The sequence below is a fragment of the Acromyrmex echinatior genome, chromosome 2, assembly GCF_024713525.1.
Source record: "Acromyrmex echinatior isolate Ae372 chromosome 2, ASM2471352v2, whole genome shotgun sequence".
Classification (NCBI taxonomy): Eukaryota; Metazoa; Arthropoda; class Insecta; order Hymenoptera; family Formicidae; genus Acromyrmex; species Acromyrmex echinatior.
Window position 1 is genome coordinate 7,991,013 of NC_141853.1, and position 17,472 is coordinate 8,008,484.

General features: G+C 34.5%; 1 protein-coding gene across 5 annotated transcripts in view; it reads right to left on the reverse strand.

The window, feature by feature from the left end:
• Positions 1 to 13,844, reverse strand: part of cmpy (crimpy) — a 278,714-nt gene extending 264,870 nt beyond the window's left edge. For 2 of the 5 annotated variants that reach the window (XM_087402710.1, XM_011069722.2), the window contains exons 1-3: positions 13,359 to 13,842; positions 11,419 to 11,909; positions 4,479 to 4,621 (exon numbers count right to left, since the gene is read on the reverse strand). In XM_087402710.1, the coding sequence (XP_087258836.1) occupies positions 4,479 to 4,621; positions 11,419 to 11,564 (289 nt within the window). In that variant the 5' untranslated portion in view covers positions 11,565 to 11,909; positions 13,359 to 13,842. Of the gene's footprint in view, positions 1 to 4,478; positions 4,622 to 11,418; positions 12,024 to 13,358 lie in introns of all 5 variants that reach the window. The other 3 variants (XM_087402707.1, XM_087402709.1, XM_087402708.1) reach the window with 3 other exon arrangements.
• Between the last annotated feature and the right edge of the window lie 3,628 nt (positions 13,845 to 17,472).

Below are 17,472 nucleotides of genomic sequence, written 5' to 3' on the forward strand. Positions count from 1 at the left end.
ATTTTACAGTACTGATTCTGTGTGAACAGCCATCAAGTATACAGGAACGTCATCCGCGAAATTACGTATCAACCATAATGGAAGTGAATGTTAGGACTATATAATCTTGTACTGTCAGAGATTCTGGAATTCAGTTAACGAGGTAATCGTAATTATTGTAAATAAATATAGATGCTGATATATAAATCGTGCTTATTTTCTTTCAACATAAAAATATCTTAAAATGAATAAAATACATTGCGTCTACATTTCAATATAATTATGATAATATCATCACAAAGTTGGTTTTATAAGCTCGACAGAATTATAACAGGAGACTTATCTCAAAACAAATCCGACACAAAATTATGAAAATTGAAATGACATTTAGATATATACCTTTTACGTGGCAGTCGTCCAAATAGCAACGTTATATCAAAATGGAAGCATTAAACAAATATAATTAATTTATCGCGACATATAGTAGCACTCGATGCAAATACTGAATATGAAGTGTCATAAATGTCAGGTATATATCGTTCTCGAAACAAGTGCATCCATTTTCGCGTGTCTAGTCCGTCATTGAAGTGTAAACGCCGCGAAACGAATTACCTCGCGTTTGTCTCTATGAAATAGCGAGACTAAAGCTTTATTACTTGACAGAAAAACGGGTTTAAACGCAAACGTGGCATAGAAATTTTGGGAATCGAGACGAGTCATGAATATATTTCCAGGTTAAATCTCCCGTTAAACAGCCATCCTCGTTTCCACGTTGACTAAATCTAGGCACGTTGCCGTATTCCGACTGGATGCACATCGTACTTACGCACGAATTGAGCCGGACACGCACGGCGCGAAAACGCAAAAGTGATATGCCATCAGCACGTTGTTAATGCAGGTCAAATATTGCCGATTTCGTATTTCTGTCGTCCGTCAGTTCAGTTTAAAGGATCGCCGATGTGATCCTAGCTAGTGGATCGAAAATTCATATGATTGTTGCGCGCTGAATTGACACGTCACCATCGAATAATGGCATATTCGCGATTACTCTTACTGCCGAATCTGTTAATAAAATCCGAAACTGTAAACACATCAATATCCCCTTCACCAGTTGTCTCTCGTTTCTGATTACGATTATCACAATCATGTAGAGTGACATAGATAGAAATGTGTTACACGAATTCATGCAATACGGAATATAGAATATTAGATAGAACAATTGCGCGTTTAGACATTTCGAGGATACACATACGTACAAATATTAATTTATTCAGAAACAGGTTATGATTATATAAATTTGCGATATCAATTTCAGTTTATAACTTATAATTAATGTTATTGTTGTAATAATGTTATTATATTTTGTTAAACTTATTATTACTATTGTTGCATAGATTATTATTATTATTATTGTTGTTGTTGTTGTTGTTATTATTATTATTATTATTATTATTACTATTATTACAGGCACATATTGACATTGTCACAATTTGTTTAATTCTAATTTATATACACAATTATTTAATCAAATAATTGTAAAATTTGAATGAGAACACTTAATACTGTATTTGAATTCTTACGCTAATTAAGCCCTTTTGAACGAACAAAGTTATTACACTGAGAAGTTTAGTCCTTTGAAAGTGTAGAACATTTTTCATAAAAGTATTTCGCGGCCCTTAATTACTTCCTTTTCCACTCTCTAAAATCGTCATTTGACTTGGGAGTTTGGAAAATCCGAGTTACAACAAGTTCAAAAATCATTCAATTAGATTCGCGAGCGGGTGGGATCGTTCATTCCTAAATTCACCAACACACGATTCTGTTCAAAGAGTTAAGAACTTTCAAAGGACATCGAGCCGATGGAAAAGATGAGGAAAAAGAGGAAATACGCGGATTCACGGTGAAATTGAATGCCTGAAAAACGCGCATCTGCGACTCGATTATTCAATGAATTGGAAAATGAAAGCGAGCATCCCTTTCAGAGTAATTATCGATGATACGCGAATAAGAACCGTTAAACATTGTTCTTATATTTAATACGAAAACTAGGAGTTCTTTCTATATAAAAAAAAATTAAAAAGGTTTTAACAAGAACAACTCTATAAGAAGTAGAATATCTCAAGATTATCATTAATCTATTTTCAAACGTATGAATAGATACAATTATACAAAGTTTTTCAAACGAAATTGTAGTTTTTACTTCTAAATTTTTTCATTTTTTACACAATAACACTGAGCAATGCACAGAAATAGAAGTATATAAATCAAAATACAACTAATTACGTCAAAATTGCAAAGTTTCAAAATTGCAAAAAAGAAATGTGATGATATATGAGACATATTAATAATTTTAATTTTATACTAAAATTAATTGTATTATTCTCGTTTATCTATTTCGATATAAATACAAAAAAAAGTTACTATAGAATTTATCATTATTTACAGAGATAACAAAAAAGATCATAACGGAGAGAGAAAAAATATTAGCAAAGAATTATAACCAAATTTAATTTAGTTACAATTTTTTTAATATTGTAATCGAACTATATAAAATAGTACATATTTTTATCGAAACTTTACAGTAGCCTTAATTAAATATTTCCATGAAAAATGGAATCATTATGTACGACTCGTGTCGCAAAAATTCAAATATGCGCAAATATCAATAACAAATTCGTACTTTTAGATGCTGGTTTAAAGCTACTATAGAGAAATGGAGGGTCAATACTTGGCACATACAAAGCATAGTAAAAAATTTCTAAGTGAAAAGTAATGTATCCATGCAAACGTGACTTTGCCTAAACTAACTTTTCCATTTGGAGAGTCCTATCCAAGTTTCAAAAGCTGTGACAACATAATCTTTTTTTCCATGACCTCGACTGTAAGATTTTTTAATTCGAGCAAACAAAAAAATTATGGAAATTGCACGAATAAAAACAAACAACATCGTCGTTTTAAAATGCTTTGGTACATATATTCAGATTCAGAAATACGGACATCTACCACATTGTCTAATACTCCATACAGAATATTATTCACCTGCAACTACGAGTACTGTACTCATTTCATATAAATTATAAGCGTGGTTTACACACCGCGGAATATTAACAGCAGGAAATTTCAAAGTTTAGAACTCGCTTTGGATTGATATTACTAGCACCAACCTAGGAAACTGTAACTATTATATTAAACGAGTATTACATTTTCTAATTTAGAAAATTTATAATAACTATTGATTTTATCATTATGTCGCTCCATATAGTCAATGACCTCGATTGTTTTACCTGACCTTGCCACGTATTGGAAAAAGATAAAGTGGATATGGTATGCGTGCTACAAGAAAAAACAATAACTATTACACAGGGGGAGAGAAAAACTCCATAATAATATATTACGATATTATTCTCCGATATATAAGTACATATCGCAGACATACTTAATTAAATAAAAATATTACAGAATGATTTATATTAGGTGTTGGAATTAATTCGTAGCGTTTTACAAGTGATGGGAAGTACTTTCATTAATGTATTTTTTAATGCTCATGTGAAATAAATAACATTCTTTCATTAAAAAACGCTACGAATTAATTCCAACACCTAATAATATATAAAAAATTTCAAATATTTGTTATTACTTCTCAAGTTTATTATCTACTAAATATAAAATATCTACTATAATTATATAATCAATGTTATACTTCATTGTGCTATTATTGTACGGATAAAAATCGTGAAATAATAACTACATAATCATCATTTGTCATCCATGATTAGTTTCTCTCGTATCGAGCTATCCAATTATCTCCATGAATACCGCATAGCTTTACGTTAGAGTATAAACCAAAAGGGATAATGAAACTACATTCATGATACAATCGTATCAACACACACGTAGAAACATTATCCACAAAGATTTATTGTCGATTTTGAGCTTATTAAATGCGAATGACGTTACATTATTACTCACACGCTAAGACAATCACTATTATATATTATTTCTGTATATTCATTATGAACACACGTTGAGAAATATATACGTATAAGAAATCCTTTCGAGGATTATAATAGAATTAACATATTACCGCTAAAAGAATTAACGTTTTAAATCTTGATAAAAGCACTGATATTTAAAACATGCTTGAAACTTAACAAAAACTTTATAGAATTAAAAATTGCAAATGCGGCATCTTTTTATTTTAGTACAACTTAATTTTAAAAGAATTGAAAAGTCTCTGTATAAGAACAAAGTTCATTACTGGCAATTGGTAGTATATTTTGCTATCAGTTTGTCCAATTGCGACAAAGAAACGGTCATCGAGGATGTTTTTATTAGCGTTTCTATCGGTATTGTAATTGCAATATCGCCGGGAATTCCCATGCACACCCACATAAATGATTGCATTTGATTTTCACGGTAGAACTCTCTCTATCGTTCTCTATTCTCTAATTAAATAAAAATGTTAATTTTTGTTTCTATTTAAATAAAAATATACTCACTCGTGCAGACGCCCTCGTCCACTTCTCGACTGCGAGTTAGCAAATTCATGATTACGCATTGTAGACCGACAGCACAGGTTCCCGAAAAACCAAAGAGGCCGCCGCAAGGCTCGCCTTCCACACGCGCGCATACTTTGCAACACCTGCAGACACATAAAACTCGGTCAATCGTTTTATATACATATATAGGGAAGCTGTACACACTCAATACACAAATCAAGTCAGTTTACGCGCGACAGGCAACTTCAAGCTCATAAAATAACTCAAGCGAAAAGTTATAATTGGACCACTGCGTGTTATATGCATTTTTGCGTGGCAATAAGATTATACATAAATCCGATGTTTCATACGTTCACCTTTAGTATGCAAAATATTAGAATGAGAAAATAATGTATAAAAAGAAGATTTTTACTTAATTCTTGCCGTTATATAAATTTTGCACATGTGAACGAAAATGAGAAAAGTTAGTTTTTATGCGATATAAACGAATGTTTATATTATTAGTTGCTATTGTTGCTCGCCGTGTAACGGAAATATATTCAGCTTTCAGCTTCAGAATCACTAAGATTCAATCTTCCTTTTTTTTTTATCGACGAAAAACGAATAATAAAAAATTGTATTTACAAAACGTGTAATATACAAAACGATAAGACGAAACAAATAAAAAGTGACTACATACGCATCGTAGCTAATTAATTTACTTTGATTCGAATGTACGGCTATTTGTTTTCTTGTAAGAAATCCTGCGGGCGACAAGGGGATACAAATGTTTTAAAATATAAAGCACTCCTTATATATCTTTCTCGAACTCACGAAACGAAAAGATTTCATGTGTGTTTCTTTTCAAAATCAATTAGAACAATGATGTGAGTTTACATTGATACAAATCTATTATTATATTTGCCAGGAAATAAAAGTTTCGAGTATCAGTTTAGCGAAAAATTTCTTTAGCCAATTATGTGTAAATATATAAAAATGACATACATTTTGAATAAATTTATCATAAAAATTTTCACATTTTAAAACATTGAACGGAAAGAACAATTTTATTGAAGTGTCTTTATAAATTTAACTAGGTACTCATCTGAAAATAAATTTTATTCGACTATTAAAATAATTATGTAGGACACTCAAGCTGTTTGCTACAATGTTAAAACTTTTTATAGCATTGCTCATCATATATGAGTTTTTGAATTATTTTCATCCAATAAAATTATTTACAAATCTGTATCTATCTACATTTTTAAATATTATTCCTATTAACATTAGCAACAAATATTTAGCTTGACCCGTAATCTTTTTTGTTTATTTATTTCAATTTTAAATTATTTAAGCTGTCTATATATTGTTAATTGTTTATCCTTATTAACCTGGATCGAAGTACTATCGCAAATCAAGTTCGAACCTGGTCAAAAAATATTTAATATTTCAGTAAAATCGTTCTTTCTCTATAAATAAAATAGAATAGGATTTTAAATATCGACTTTGGCGTCTATTGCCAGATTTATTATATTATTTAGCATTTAATATTTCAAATTCATTTCAAATTTTTATAAGAATAGGCGAAAAAAAAGATTTTGAAAAACTTAACTAAATACAAGTCTGAACATAATTTTGCTAGGCCATCAAAATAATTATGTAAAAAACTCATCATGGTGAGCAATACTACACAAAATTATAACATTCTAGCTATTAAGTTTGAACGTCCTACATAATTATTTTAATGATTCAATAAAATTATTTTCAAATTTAGCTGAATTTTTAAACACTTCAGATCATTCTTTCTATGTAAACACGTATAAAAATACATATTTATTACTATCGAATTTATCATAACTATCAACAATTGTTACAATATTTATAATCTTTCATAAGACATCATGAGATTTACAATCCGACGTGTAAATCCTTGTGCAGTGACATTTGCATTTTTATTTTGAAGAAACTTGACTTGAACCGAGATGTAAGAAATTGAGAAGCTTCTACATATTATGCAAGTGCATATCACTTTTGCGAGCGGCACGCTCAGCAGCACGGAGGATAGTCTTACGAAGTTCTGAGAGAAAAAAGAATGGGAAAGAATTTCAAGGTGCAGCCCGCGGCGTACCGCACGGAAAATAATCTCGCGGAAAATTGTCAACTGCAACCAGGAATTTTATTACGCCGTCCCAGCAGCAGCAGTGAGGACGAAGGGTGTCTTCCTTCTATGTGTTCCTTGCTGCTTTCCGTGAAACAATTTACTTCCATATAGCTTTTAGTCCAGCACATTCTTACAAGAACGTAACTTATGGGGAAAAAAGTAATCAGAAGGCTAAAAGTTAATATGAAAATATACAATTATCATTGTAAACTTTAACTAATCAGTGATGTTATAATTATATTAATTCCATTATAAATATATACATACGATTATTAATATTATTATGTTTTAAATTTTTAAGGCATTTCTATATATTGGCATTTCTATATATTGAATCTATATATTTTTATTTCCATATTAAAAATATTTTAAATATCAGAAAATATGGCTTTGTTGTGTTTAAAAGCGTACCACAAATGCGTTTCATATTATTTGCCGTAATTAATGTGTAATCGCTTTTAGGTTGATAGATCGGAATAAACCTGGAAAAAGATTAATGAATTGTATGCTTTTAGTTATGCACTTGTGTTTGTATGACAACAAAAAAAGGGTAATTTGTTCTGTTTGGCAATTGCTAATTCGCATATCAGCTGCCATGACCAACAATGGCATTACATGCTAAATATTTTCCGATAAATTTCCGATACACTGCTGAACGCGGAGTTTCACATACCCTTTCGTATACAGTCATTATTTCATGGAAAAACATGTAGCCGTATTTGCCGATTTCCACCAAGCGTGAGTTTCAAATCGCATGGACTGATAAGAAAATACAGTTTCTCTTACCAATAGTCGCGGAAACAATGCGGGTCTGAGAAATATCACAAAGTGTATGTCAGCTTTTTTTAGCAACTTGAAAGTTTCATTCCTTTCGAACCAAAGAGATAAAAAGTGATTACTTCTCTTTGTCATAAATTTGAAATAAAATCGCGATATCTGATAAAAGAAAGACAACGTTTAACAAAAATTGTTCGAATGCAACGAAAAATAATTGAAAAAAAAAAATACTCGCGAATAGATACTACAGCGCTATAACTCTTCAAAATACATTTTATAAAATACATCGAAAAGAAATATCGTTATATTTGAAAAATGTTGCATTATTTGATTTACTTAGGGTAGAATACGATCGGGTTTTCCTGTATGATGGGAGAGTGAAAATTTCTACAGCAATATAATCTGTAACGATGTGACCCTTTTCAATACGATGAGATTGCGTTCGATGAGATTTGCGAATATACCCGATTCGCGATATTCGATCATGCATTGCACCGGCCAAAGCCGCAATCGAGACAACGATACGAGATTCAGATTCCAAACGATCTGAAACCGATGTTTAACGTTATACCGTTTGAATGTTTACGAGGAGAAGAGAAATTTCATCGAAATATGTTACGCGTGAACAGCTCTATAGCGAGTATGGCAGTTGCATTCGCGAAATTATATGTGTCTCATCCCTCTTATCGCGATATCGAGACATTGCATACAAATGAAGCAATATTGAAGTGCAAAAAGATAACATGTATGATATCGACGTTTTTAATGGCGACACAAATATCAACACCGTGATATTACTTGTCCACATCGACAAGCCTCATTTCGACGCTCGGAAAATTTGCATAAAATGACACGCTCACCAACGTAAGAATTTGACTGAAATAAAACTTTTCTCTCTTCAAGCTACCTCGTCGTCATCGAGATCGCTCGAATATCTTTCAGTATCGTATTGAACGTTTCAATGGCTGTCGTCGCTGTCGTCGTAACGGTCTTCCGCCTATCCTTCTAAATCGCTAAAACTCTCGTAAGAACTTCTGGAAATTCCACAGAGCAATAAACGTTAGATACACCTATTGAATTCGCAAAGGTCCTTCTCAGGAAAGATGCTATAACTGTTCGAGACCACTCTGGAAAAATCTTTCTCTACTTCCGCGCACGCGTGTCGCTTCCTTTGAAATTCAATTCCGACGTTCTCGAATCAGCATATTGTACGTATCGACGCGCGCGACTGTATTATAGTGCATATGCTGAAATATCGAGAAAATACGCAGGGCGAATAAGGCCAGGTACAGAAGATGGTTGAGAAGAATGACAGAACGCTTGGTGGCTAAACTATTGAATTGCGTAAAGAAGATTTACGTAGATCTTATATGAATTTCGTGAAGAATCCACTTTTGCAATCCAAGTATCGTAAAGTATCACAAAATACGAGTAAAAAGTCGAGTAAAAATCATAAGGATTTACCAATGATATGAATATCCATCTATATTCCTCCTCAACGAAATTCACATTCACATCTCTTATTCAAAAATTTAATCTAACGCATAAATCACAGCTCGATCTCAATCCACAGTTCTCGATTCGGCGCGATTCTTATTCGATTCTCGCACAAGCATCAATCTTTGTCTCGCACTTGAAAAGCAATTACGCTGAAATTGTTCATCTTACGAGTAACTTTCTCGATCGTAAAAGAAGAAAAAAGGAAGAGGAGAAATCTCAATCTCAACCGCACATTTCTAACGCTTCGAGTAGCTGTGAGGAGAGTCGCGGTTTGAAGAGCCGTCTTATCCGCCCTCTACTCGTGAATATAGAAGAGATGAAAGGCTTTCTAATTGCGTATTGTGTAATGTACCTAGCCAAAGTGCCTGAAATGGCTCTGAATTGTCCAAGTTATCTTGCAAGCACATATCTAATAGAGATATTTAATCAAGATTGACTTACATGGATATCTTTGTATAGAGATATTATCGCTTTTACGAATCCTTTGCAATGTTAAAGCTTTCGGTACACGTAAGTTAAATGTTCAAAAGAATTTAATCTCGCCGAGTGTGTATATATAGCGCATGTACGATATCCATTCTCCTATATTTATTACGAGAAGAAAAATCTAGTTCATACATACGCTGCTCTTACATAACATTTTCTAACATTTTCTATTATTTTGCGCAGCGAAGGAGTTAATCTTGCGAACTATCGCGTTAATCGCAGAAACAATACTACTTTTTTTTTTCTTTTATCTTATATGCACAAATATTTGTTAGCCATTCACGTATTGACACGCGTAATTAATCTTTTGCAATGCATCATTATCGCATTTACATGAAGCTGCCATCGATCGCGCTCGCGAAGTAGAATTTATCTTGGCACTTTCCTCGCAAATATTTGTTAAAGGGGATGTAACCTGTACATTCGCTCTTACACTAAAAAGGCGGTAATACTCGCGAGATTCTGGTTTACAACATTGCTTTATCACGCGATATGATTGTATATTGTTATATGTTGCATTTTATGTATATCTGCATTAAATAATGCAGCTTTTATTTTACTAATAATTAATGATAGCATTATTTCGTCGCAAATACAAACATAATTCATGGGATAAATGTGAATTACGGTAAAGTAAAGCTTTAACGTGTAATAATTATATAACAGTATAATGTTATTTCTTCAAATTGCAAAATTTTTCGAATCTCTCTCTCTCTCTCTCTCTCTCTCTCTCTCTCGTAGTAGGTATACTTATTAACTTTATTATATATTATTCTTAATGTTCTCCATTTACTAGCGCGAACCTGTTCTGCATCAGGTTGTTTGTACGGGCCATAAAGCACAAGTGCATACCTAAACTTAGGTGCATACCCTACCTTCATTGGAATATACAAGGTGTCTAATAAATATTGACACAACATTCGTGTGGATAGAGGGGACTAAACTGAATCGAAAAGTCTTATACTATTTTGCAATTTTCATTTGCATTTGGCGGATACGTCCTTATTCGATTTTTAACGTAATCATCTCGTTAATCATTGCGAAAATTGCAGAATGATACAGGATTTCTCGATTCAAGTTAGTTCGCTCTACCTGCCCACAAGCGTTGTGTCAATAATTATCAAACACTCTGTATATGATGTATAATATATAGTGTGAATATGTATAATAATGCCCGCACGTCTGTGTGCGTGGGTGGGTGAAAATAGACCCAAGGGCATGGTTCTCGCGTGTCGGCCGCATGGATATCAAACACATCGATGATAAACGCTATCGTATAGCATTTCGAGGCTTCGCCATCCTTAGTGCATGCATGCCTTCCTCAACGTGCGCGATTTATCTTTATATAGGTAACACTACCCTCGCTGTTCTCCACAAATGAGTCGCTAACGCGAAAATGCAATTCGCGCACGAAGGGAGATAAAGGTGGATGAACAACAAAGAAGGGTATTTTCTCGTTGCCCGGAGAAAAAAAACGCAGGTAGTGGGGCCTTATTGTAGCACGCGTTTTAATTGCTCGCTGTACTCGGAACTAATTACAACGCGTAGTAGAACACAATTGTTACAACGGAACGCAAAGAGTCCGACTGTATAGAGTTTCAAATTGAAAATTATGTTTTTGCACAGTATGGCATCTTTGCAGTAGAGAAGACGTAATGGCAATTAGTATGTAAATACCGTGATGTGCCAAAAGTGCGATGCATTTATACAATAAAATTCAACATATTTTCCTTCTCCTTTTCGATTATCGAAGTTTATTAAAATACCTTTTATATGGTATGGCACAAATTTATACTTATTGCTTTGCCGCATATCGCGAATAATTGAACTGTTCCAGTGTTCTATATAATACGATCGCGATAGAAAAAAATCGATTAAAAATAATAAACCCGCTAACATCCTGGAAGAAAAATCTTCCTAACTAAGGGGATAGAAAGCGCGGAAGTCACATTCCAAAGGAACTCGTTGGTATTTCAGTATCGAGCCGAAGCTTCTCTTTGGTGATCTCTCCGGGCGGTGAGGGTAAACGTCGCCTACCTGCAGGGATCCCAGGTGAGGCCTCCGGGACAGTCCTCGTCGGTAAGAACGTCGCACTCCAGCGGTGAGCACACACACGAAAGAGCTCTCGCCACCGCGAGCGACAGTACAACAATGCCGCCTAAGAGGAGCAACGGGGCCCTCATTTTGCTCTCGTCCCTCTCGACGGCCTCCCCGTCGACGATTATCCTGGTGTTCTCTCTATTCTCCTATTTTGTATCCCTTCGACACCAATTACGAAACGAACACGAGGATGTCCATTGTGCTCAGTTCATCCCACGTTTCACGCCACAACGCGTTCGATCTTTGATTTGTCACACACGCACGAGCCTTCTTTCTTTTTATTTCTCTCTCTCTCTATATATATATATATATATGATAAAATTGTTCATTAAGAGAGAAGGGTAGTCACAAGATGTGCCTGTGTTACTGAATAATGTCCAGAGAACGCAAAGAAAAATGTGCCTCTACATTTTACTGCTCACAGTTTGCTGAAATATCGTGTTCACTAATTTTATCGAACAAAATGACGTCCACACAGATAAAGGATAATATGATATTGCGATAATATCGAAAATATCCGTTAATGATAAAGATTCAGGATTCTAGGAAGATTAATTATAAATTACGAAAGAGAAATAATAAAATAAAAAATAATTAAACAAAAAAAACGCACGAGAATTTTGTAATAAATTGCTTAATAATGTCGTTAAACGAAGGAACAGAATAGTGTCGTTAGATGAAGAAAATTTATTTGGAATTACATATTATTTCTCGAAAATAAGCATATATTTTACGTTATTTGAAAATCGATTCGGAGGGAAAATGAAATATTCGAACACACACACACACACGCGCGCGCGCGCGCGCGTTCTGATGAAATAACTGAAGCCATAGATTATTAAAATCTGAATAAGATTTCTAAACGCTAAAATTCTGGGATTTCTATTTCCCAGATATCTTTCTCTTCTTACAGTTTAACAAGAACTTTGTCAAATCTTATAATGAATATGCAATTTATTGGAAACAAATACATATGTAATAATAAAGAATCACTTTCAATTAGATATATGAATAGCATTTAATATTTAATAGAAAATACATCACACATTCGGGCAAAATTTAACACATATTTTTCACTATGCGCAACTTTAATACAAGTGATAAGATCACTCTTATTATTTCAGAAGAAACAACTGCACCAGATTACTTTTGACGATGAAAATCGCGGTAACTACTCGATCTATACCAATTGCTGAATAGAGAATAGTTCGCTCAAGGACTGCATACTGTAGTAGTAGAACTGTGTGTACCAATCCTGAACAGAGAATAGTTTATCCGGATTGCACACCGTGGAAGCGCACTATGAAGTGAGACCCATCAAAAGGTTGTTGAGCACCGACAACCAAACTTGCGGCGTACCAAATTACACGGGCACATGCATCCTAGTTCGGAGGTGCACCGGACATCCGCATTGCCATGTACAACCGCAATGTGGGCATCGCCATGACAAAAGCGTGAAAATATTGACACACTTGGCCTAAGGACTAAATTATAAGGGCGAAAAGGAAACGTAAGCTTCTCGCTTACGTCGAGACGTAAGAGGAAAGAATCGCGACGTAAAATTAAGTACCAGTACGATTAAAGTTCGGAATTATTTGCCAAATGAGTGTAATGTGTCTCGCAAAGGCACTAGGAAATTTTTCAATTAATGATTCAAGAAAGTGGATTAGCAACAAGTGTGCGAGGGATACAATGGAGAATTCACAATGCTCCAAAGAAATTTGTCGTCCCGTTAGACATTTCTTCGAACACTTTCGAGAACTGAATCATAAGAGTGATATCCTTTCATTCGTCACGAATGAAGCAAGCTCGTTTGCTGGCACAATAAACACGAGCTACGAACAAATTACTGCACTTATAAAGAAACAGTGTATCACCTGTTACAGAACTGCGCTACAGATCGAACGCTTGTATAATCAGCATACTGTCGTTTGCCCGACGAATCGTTCGTTGAAACGAATTTGCGTTCAATAAGACAGTCGCTAAAAGTGATTAAAGATAGCACACGATCGGGACAATCGGGGCGCGTCGACGTGAAATTTACGTGAGTGATGTCAAGGGAAGGGAAAAAGGATAAAAATTATCGCCGGCATCGAGGAGCAAAAGGGTTATTCGATCGATCTGCGAAAACTTTTGCTTCGACGGTTCGCATAATAATAACAATAATAATAATCGCGACGCGGTTTTCTGCCTCGCTTCTCCCCTCGTCACGCACGTCGTGCCGACATCGTGCATACGGTAGTGTCGCCCGATAAAAGAGAAGAGAGCTTTCACTCGGCAGGGAAAGCTGCGAATGGGAATACGAAGCGCTCCGCATTCAAGACGAACGTGCACTGGTCGCAGCGACGAACAGCGTCTCCGAAGTGGCGCCCGGCGCCGCGACGCACGATCCGCGTCGGCGCTCTGACACGCGACCACTGCCGCCTCTTACCCGCAGGTGAACTCTCCCCGTTCGCCAATTCGCGTGTATCCAGTTTATGATTTTTAATTGGCGGCGTTGTAAAGAGTTAATTAACGCAACGCTGCGTGGGGATTTATCCACCGTTACACCCTGCACCGATATCGTCTCTATATTAATTCGGAACAGCGCAACAATAGCGCCAACTAATAACAATCGCGAAATCAACACAACTGTTTTATATAAATATTAATCTTTTTTTTTTTTAACGCTGCGTGTAGCTTGTACTTCCATTGTCAAGAATCACATGCGATAACAATTCAAATAACACAACATCAAAGTTGTAACTGCAAATTGTTACTATGTTTTTTTATTCCAATCCGTTATAATAATTTGCTCAACGTGCACGGATTACAAACTGAAATCTGTACATATGATATCAAACATAAAACTAAAAATTAAAATATTTAAAACAATATGCATTAAAACATATATTTATATTATTGCAGCGAAGTCGAGAACAGCGTAATAAAATAATAATAATAAGAATAATATGTAACAATAAAACTGATATCATATATTGTTAGCAGCTATTACGTGAGCATTATAAATCAGCGATTGTTCCTAGGAAGAAGCAAAATATGACGTAAAATTTCATTCTCGCTTGCAGCGTTTTCGCAGCTTACGTGTCGTCTAGTATATCCCGCGACATTTCGCGGACGAGACCGTCAACGTTCTTCTAACCGAGTCGTGGATCCTAAGTGTGATAAATGTCGACGACCCAGCTCGGTGGCAGTAACGGTCGCCCTCTTCACCTGGCGCTCTCGCGAGCGATTTTTCTTTGGCATGTGTTATGCACCGTAATTCGCTCCTTAATGCCCGCTGGATGAAGCAGCTATTGATCATCGAAACATTTCTTCTTCAAAATAACTGTGCGGAGATAAATAACGTACCGAGTACGCAAAACAAAACGAAATTGCGACCGTTAATTAGTAATATCAAGTGGTATGATCAATCGCTATTTAATTGACGTTGCCGTGCGAGTTTCATTACCTTCCTGAATCTAATATCCGGGATCGTTAAATCTCCAGCTGAGGGAAAACTAATTTCAAGATGGCCGGAGTGTTTATCGTTAAAATATAATGCCAAGAAGTGGGACGGTTCTACGACTATTAATCTTGCCAGCAAATTACGAAAAAGAAGCAATTTTCTTGTAATTTGACCTCATTTCGAAAACGTAAAATATATATATCAATAATTTTGTCGCTTTGATAATGTATTTTAAGCTGATATTTTAAAAAAAGTTTTTTTTTATATGCGTATCCACATAATATTTAATATTACACAGGGTGGGAAAATTTAATGTAATACAACCAGACGAGGGGATGTTTGTACAAAAATTAGTCGAAAGTGCAGACAAAATTTTTTTTCGTCTAAAATTTTGTCAAGTGATATCTCTTAATAAAAGAAATGAATTTTAATTAAAAGAACTCCTATTTTTCTGTCGAATTTAATCTCAGATCTCATTAAATATTTTTGTGTGAATTTATATACAACATTTGGTTCAACAAACTGCGCGAAATTTTTTTCGGTCTCGGAACACAATCATGAAACAGAGTAGTAATATCACGTATTTAATTGATCAATAATTTAATAATTTTTGATGCTAATAAACATTTTTATAATAGTATTAATAATCTGATGTTAATCTGAGAATCTTAAAACTACAAATAAATTTTAACTACTTTGTCACATTGTTTTTAATTCTGCCACTTGTATAGACGTTATGTAACATGATAAAATTTACAGTTGGTGCTTTCCAGCAAAAGACACACTGTAACACAGTGAATATTTCATCTTTGTTTAACATTGGCAAACAACAAGAATATAATGATTCACTATGTTATATCGTGTCATCTGTGTTTCTTGCTGGAAAGCACCCACAGCCTTTTCACGAATCGTATCTTTATTAAGAGAGTGCACGCGATTTTCAAACTTGACTTTCTTGTAAACAAAGCCTCGAACGGAAAAATTTTATTCTGTACTTTCGACTTATTTTTGTATAAGGAATCACCCCGTCTGGTTGTACTATAGATTTGTCTCTATTCTTTAAGTAATAAAGAATGCAATATATTTGTAAAAAAAAATATGTTCAGTCATTCGAATGTATTATTCCACGAAGTAATGCAAAACGGAATTCTCAAGCAGGTAAGAATAATCGTTCTCATGAAGTATCGTGTTGCCTGAAATGATATATACAGCGTGTTTCTTCCTCACCGGATTTCATTCCCGCGTATCTTGAAGGATTATTAATGACGGAAGGAGTACGCCGCGAGAGAAAAAGCGTTCTATCAAGATAAAGGCTAATTCGCCTGTAATATCCGTCAAAAAAATCTCTGTTCTTATCTCTGAAAAACAACTTCCTTCTATGATATAATATATTCTTCGCCAAAACGCTTCGCTCGAAAGCGATATATAACACACGCGCAAAAAGATATCCTATATGTAGACATGATATAAGAATATAAAGTATTCCATTCCCAAGAATGCACAGTCATCTGAACATAATTCTTGAACATGGCGGCTACTTTTTGACCAATCAAAACATTGCCCCAAATTGTAAAAAGGAACTTGATTGTTATCATATGCATGCCACTAACTTTGAGGTAAACATTTGATTAATGATTCTGATTTAATCTGCCGCCGTTATGCGTAATGGAATACCTTATATTTTTATACTATGGTCCTAGGCTTTGCTTGACACCCGTTAATAACAAATTCCTGAAATCATTTCAAAATCCTATTATCAAAATGTCGAGACTAATAGTTTTTTAAATGAAAAGAATCTAAAATTAGACAATTAAACTGTCCGAAATTCGTACGCTCAGACATGGCACGTCATTACACAACAGTGAAAATGTTTTCAAGCATCAATTATTAAGCCTTTTGTATCCACGATGCCAAAAATCGGTCTGAGATGAAGAAAAAATTGACCAATCGCAATGATCATATAATCAAATTGTTCAAATGTGATTTGTTAATTTTTTTCTCTGTCCGAGATCTCAGACCGATTTCTCGTCGTGAACGTCGTGCTTTGGACCTAGAAAAATAGAAGAGAATAGAGGCCTGTTCTTTTTAGCTGAACTTCTTGCATGGTTCATCTTTCTTCCTTCTCTCTCCATGTTGGAAAGAAAAGGAGAAAAGATAAACCGTGCAAGAAGTTTAGGTAAAAAGAACAGGAAATATAATTATTATTTCATAATAAGTGCCATACCTGAATACGAGTTTCCGATACAGTTCAATTGGTTAACTTTAATCTTTCTCATTGCTCGTGACGTAGTGATTCTCATATGCCTGTACACACGCTGATTGTACACAGACATATGGAACCTATACAATTTAATACGTCGATTCCGAACGATGAATTGGTAGAAAGGTTTCCAAAACAAGTATACTACTACTCAGTGGTTTGCCATTGCCTTCCGAGAGAAGCTACGAATGTATAAAGATTTTCGATTCTGCCGAGAATCAAATCCGGGTTCTCTGATAACAAGCTGATGTCAAAAGATGTCATTTTGACATCAAAATAACAA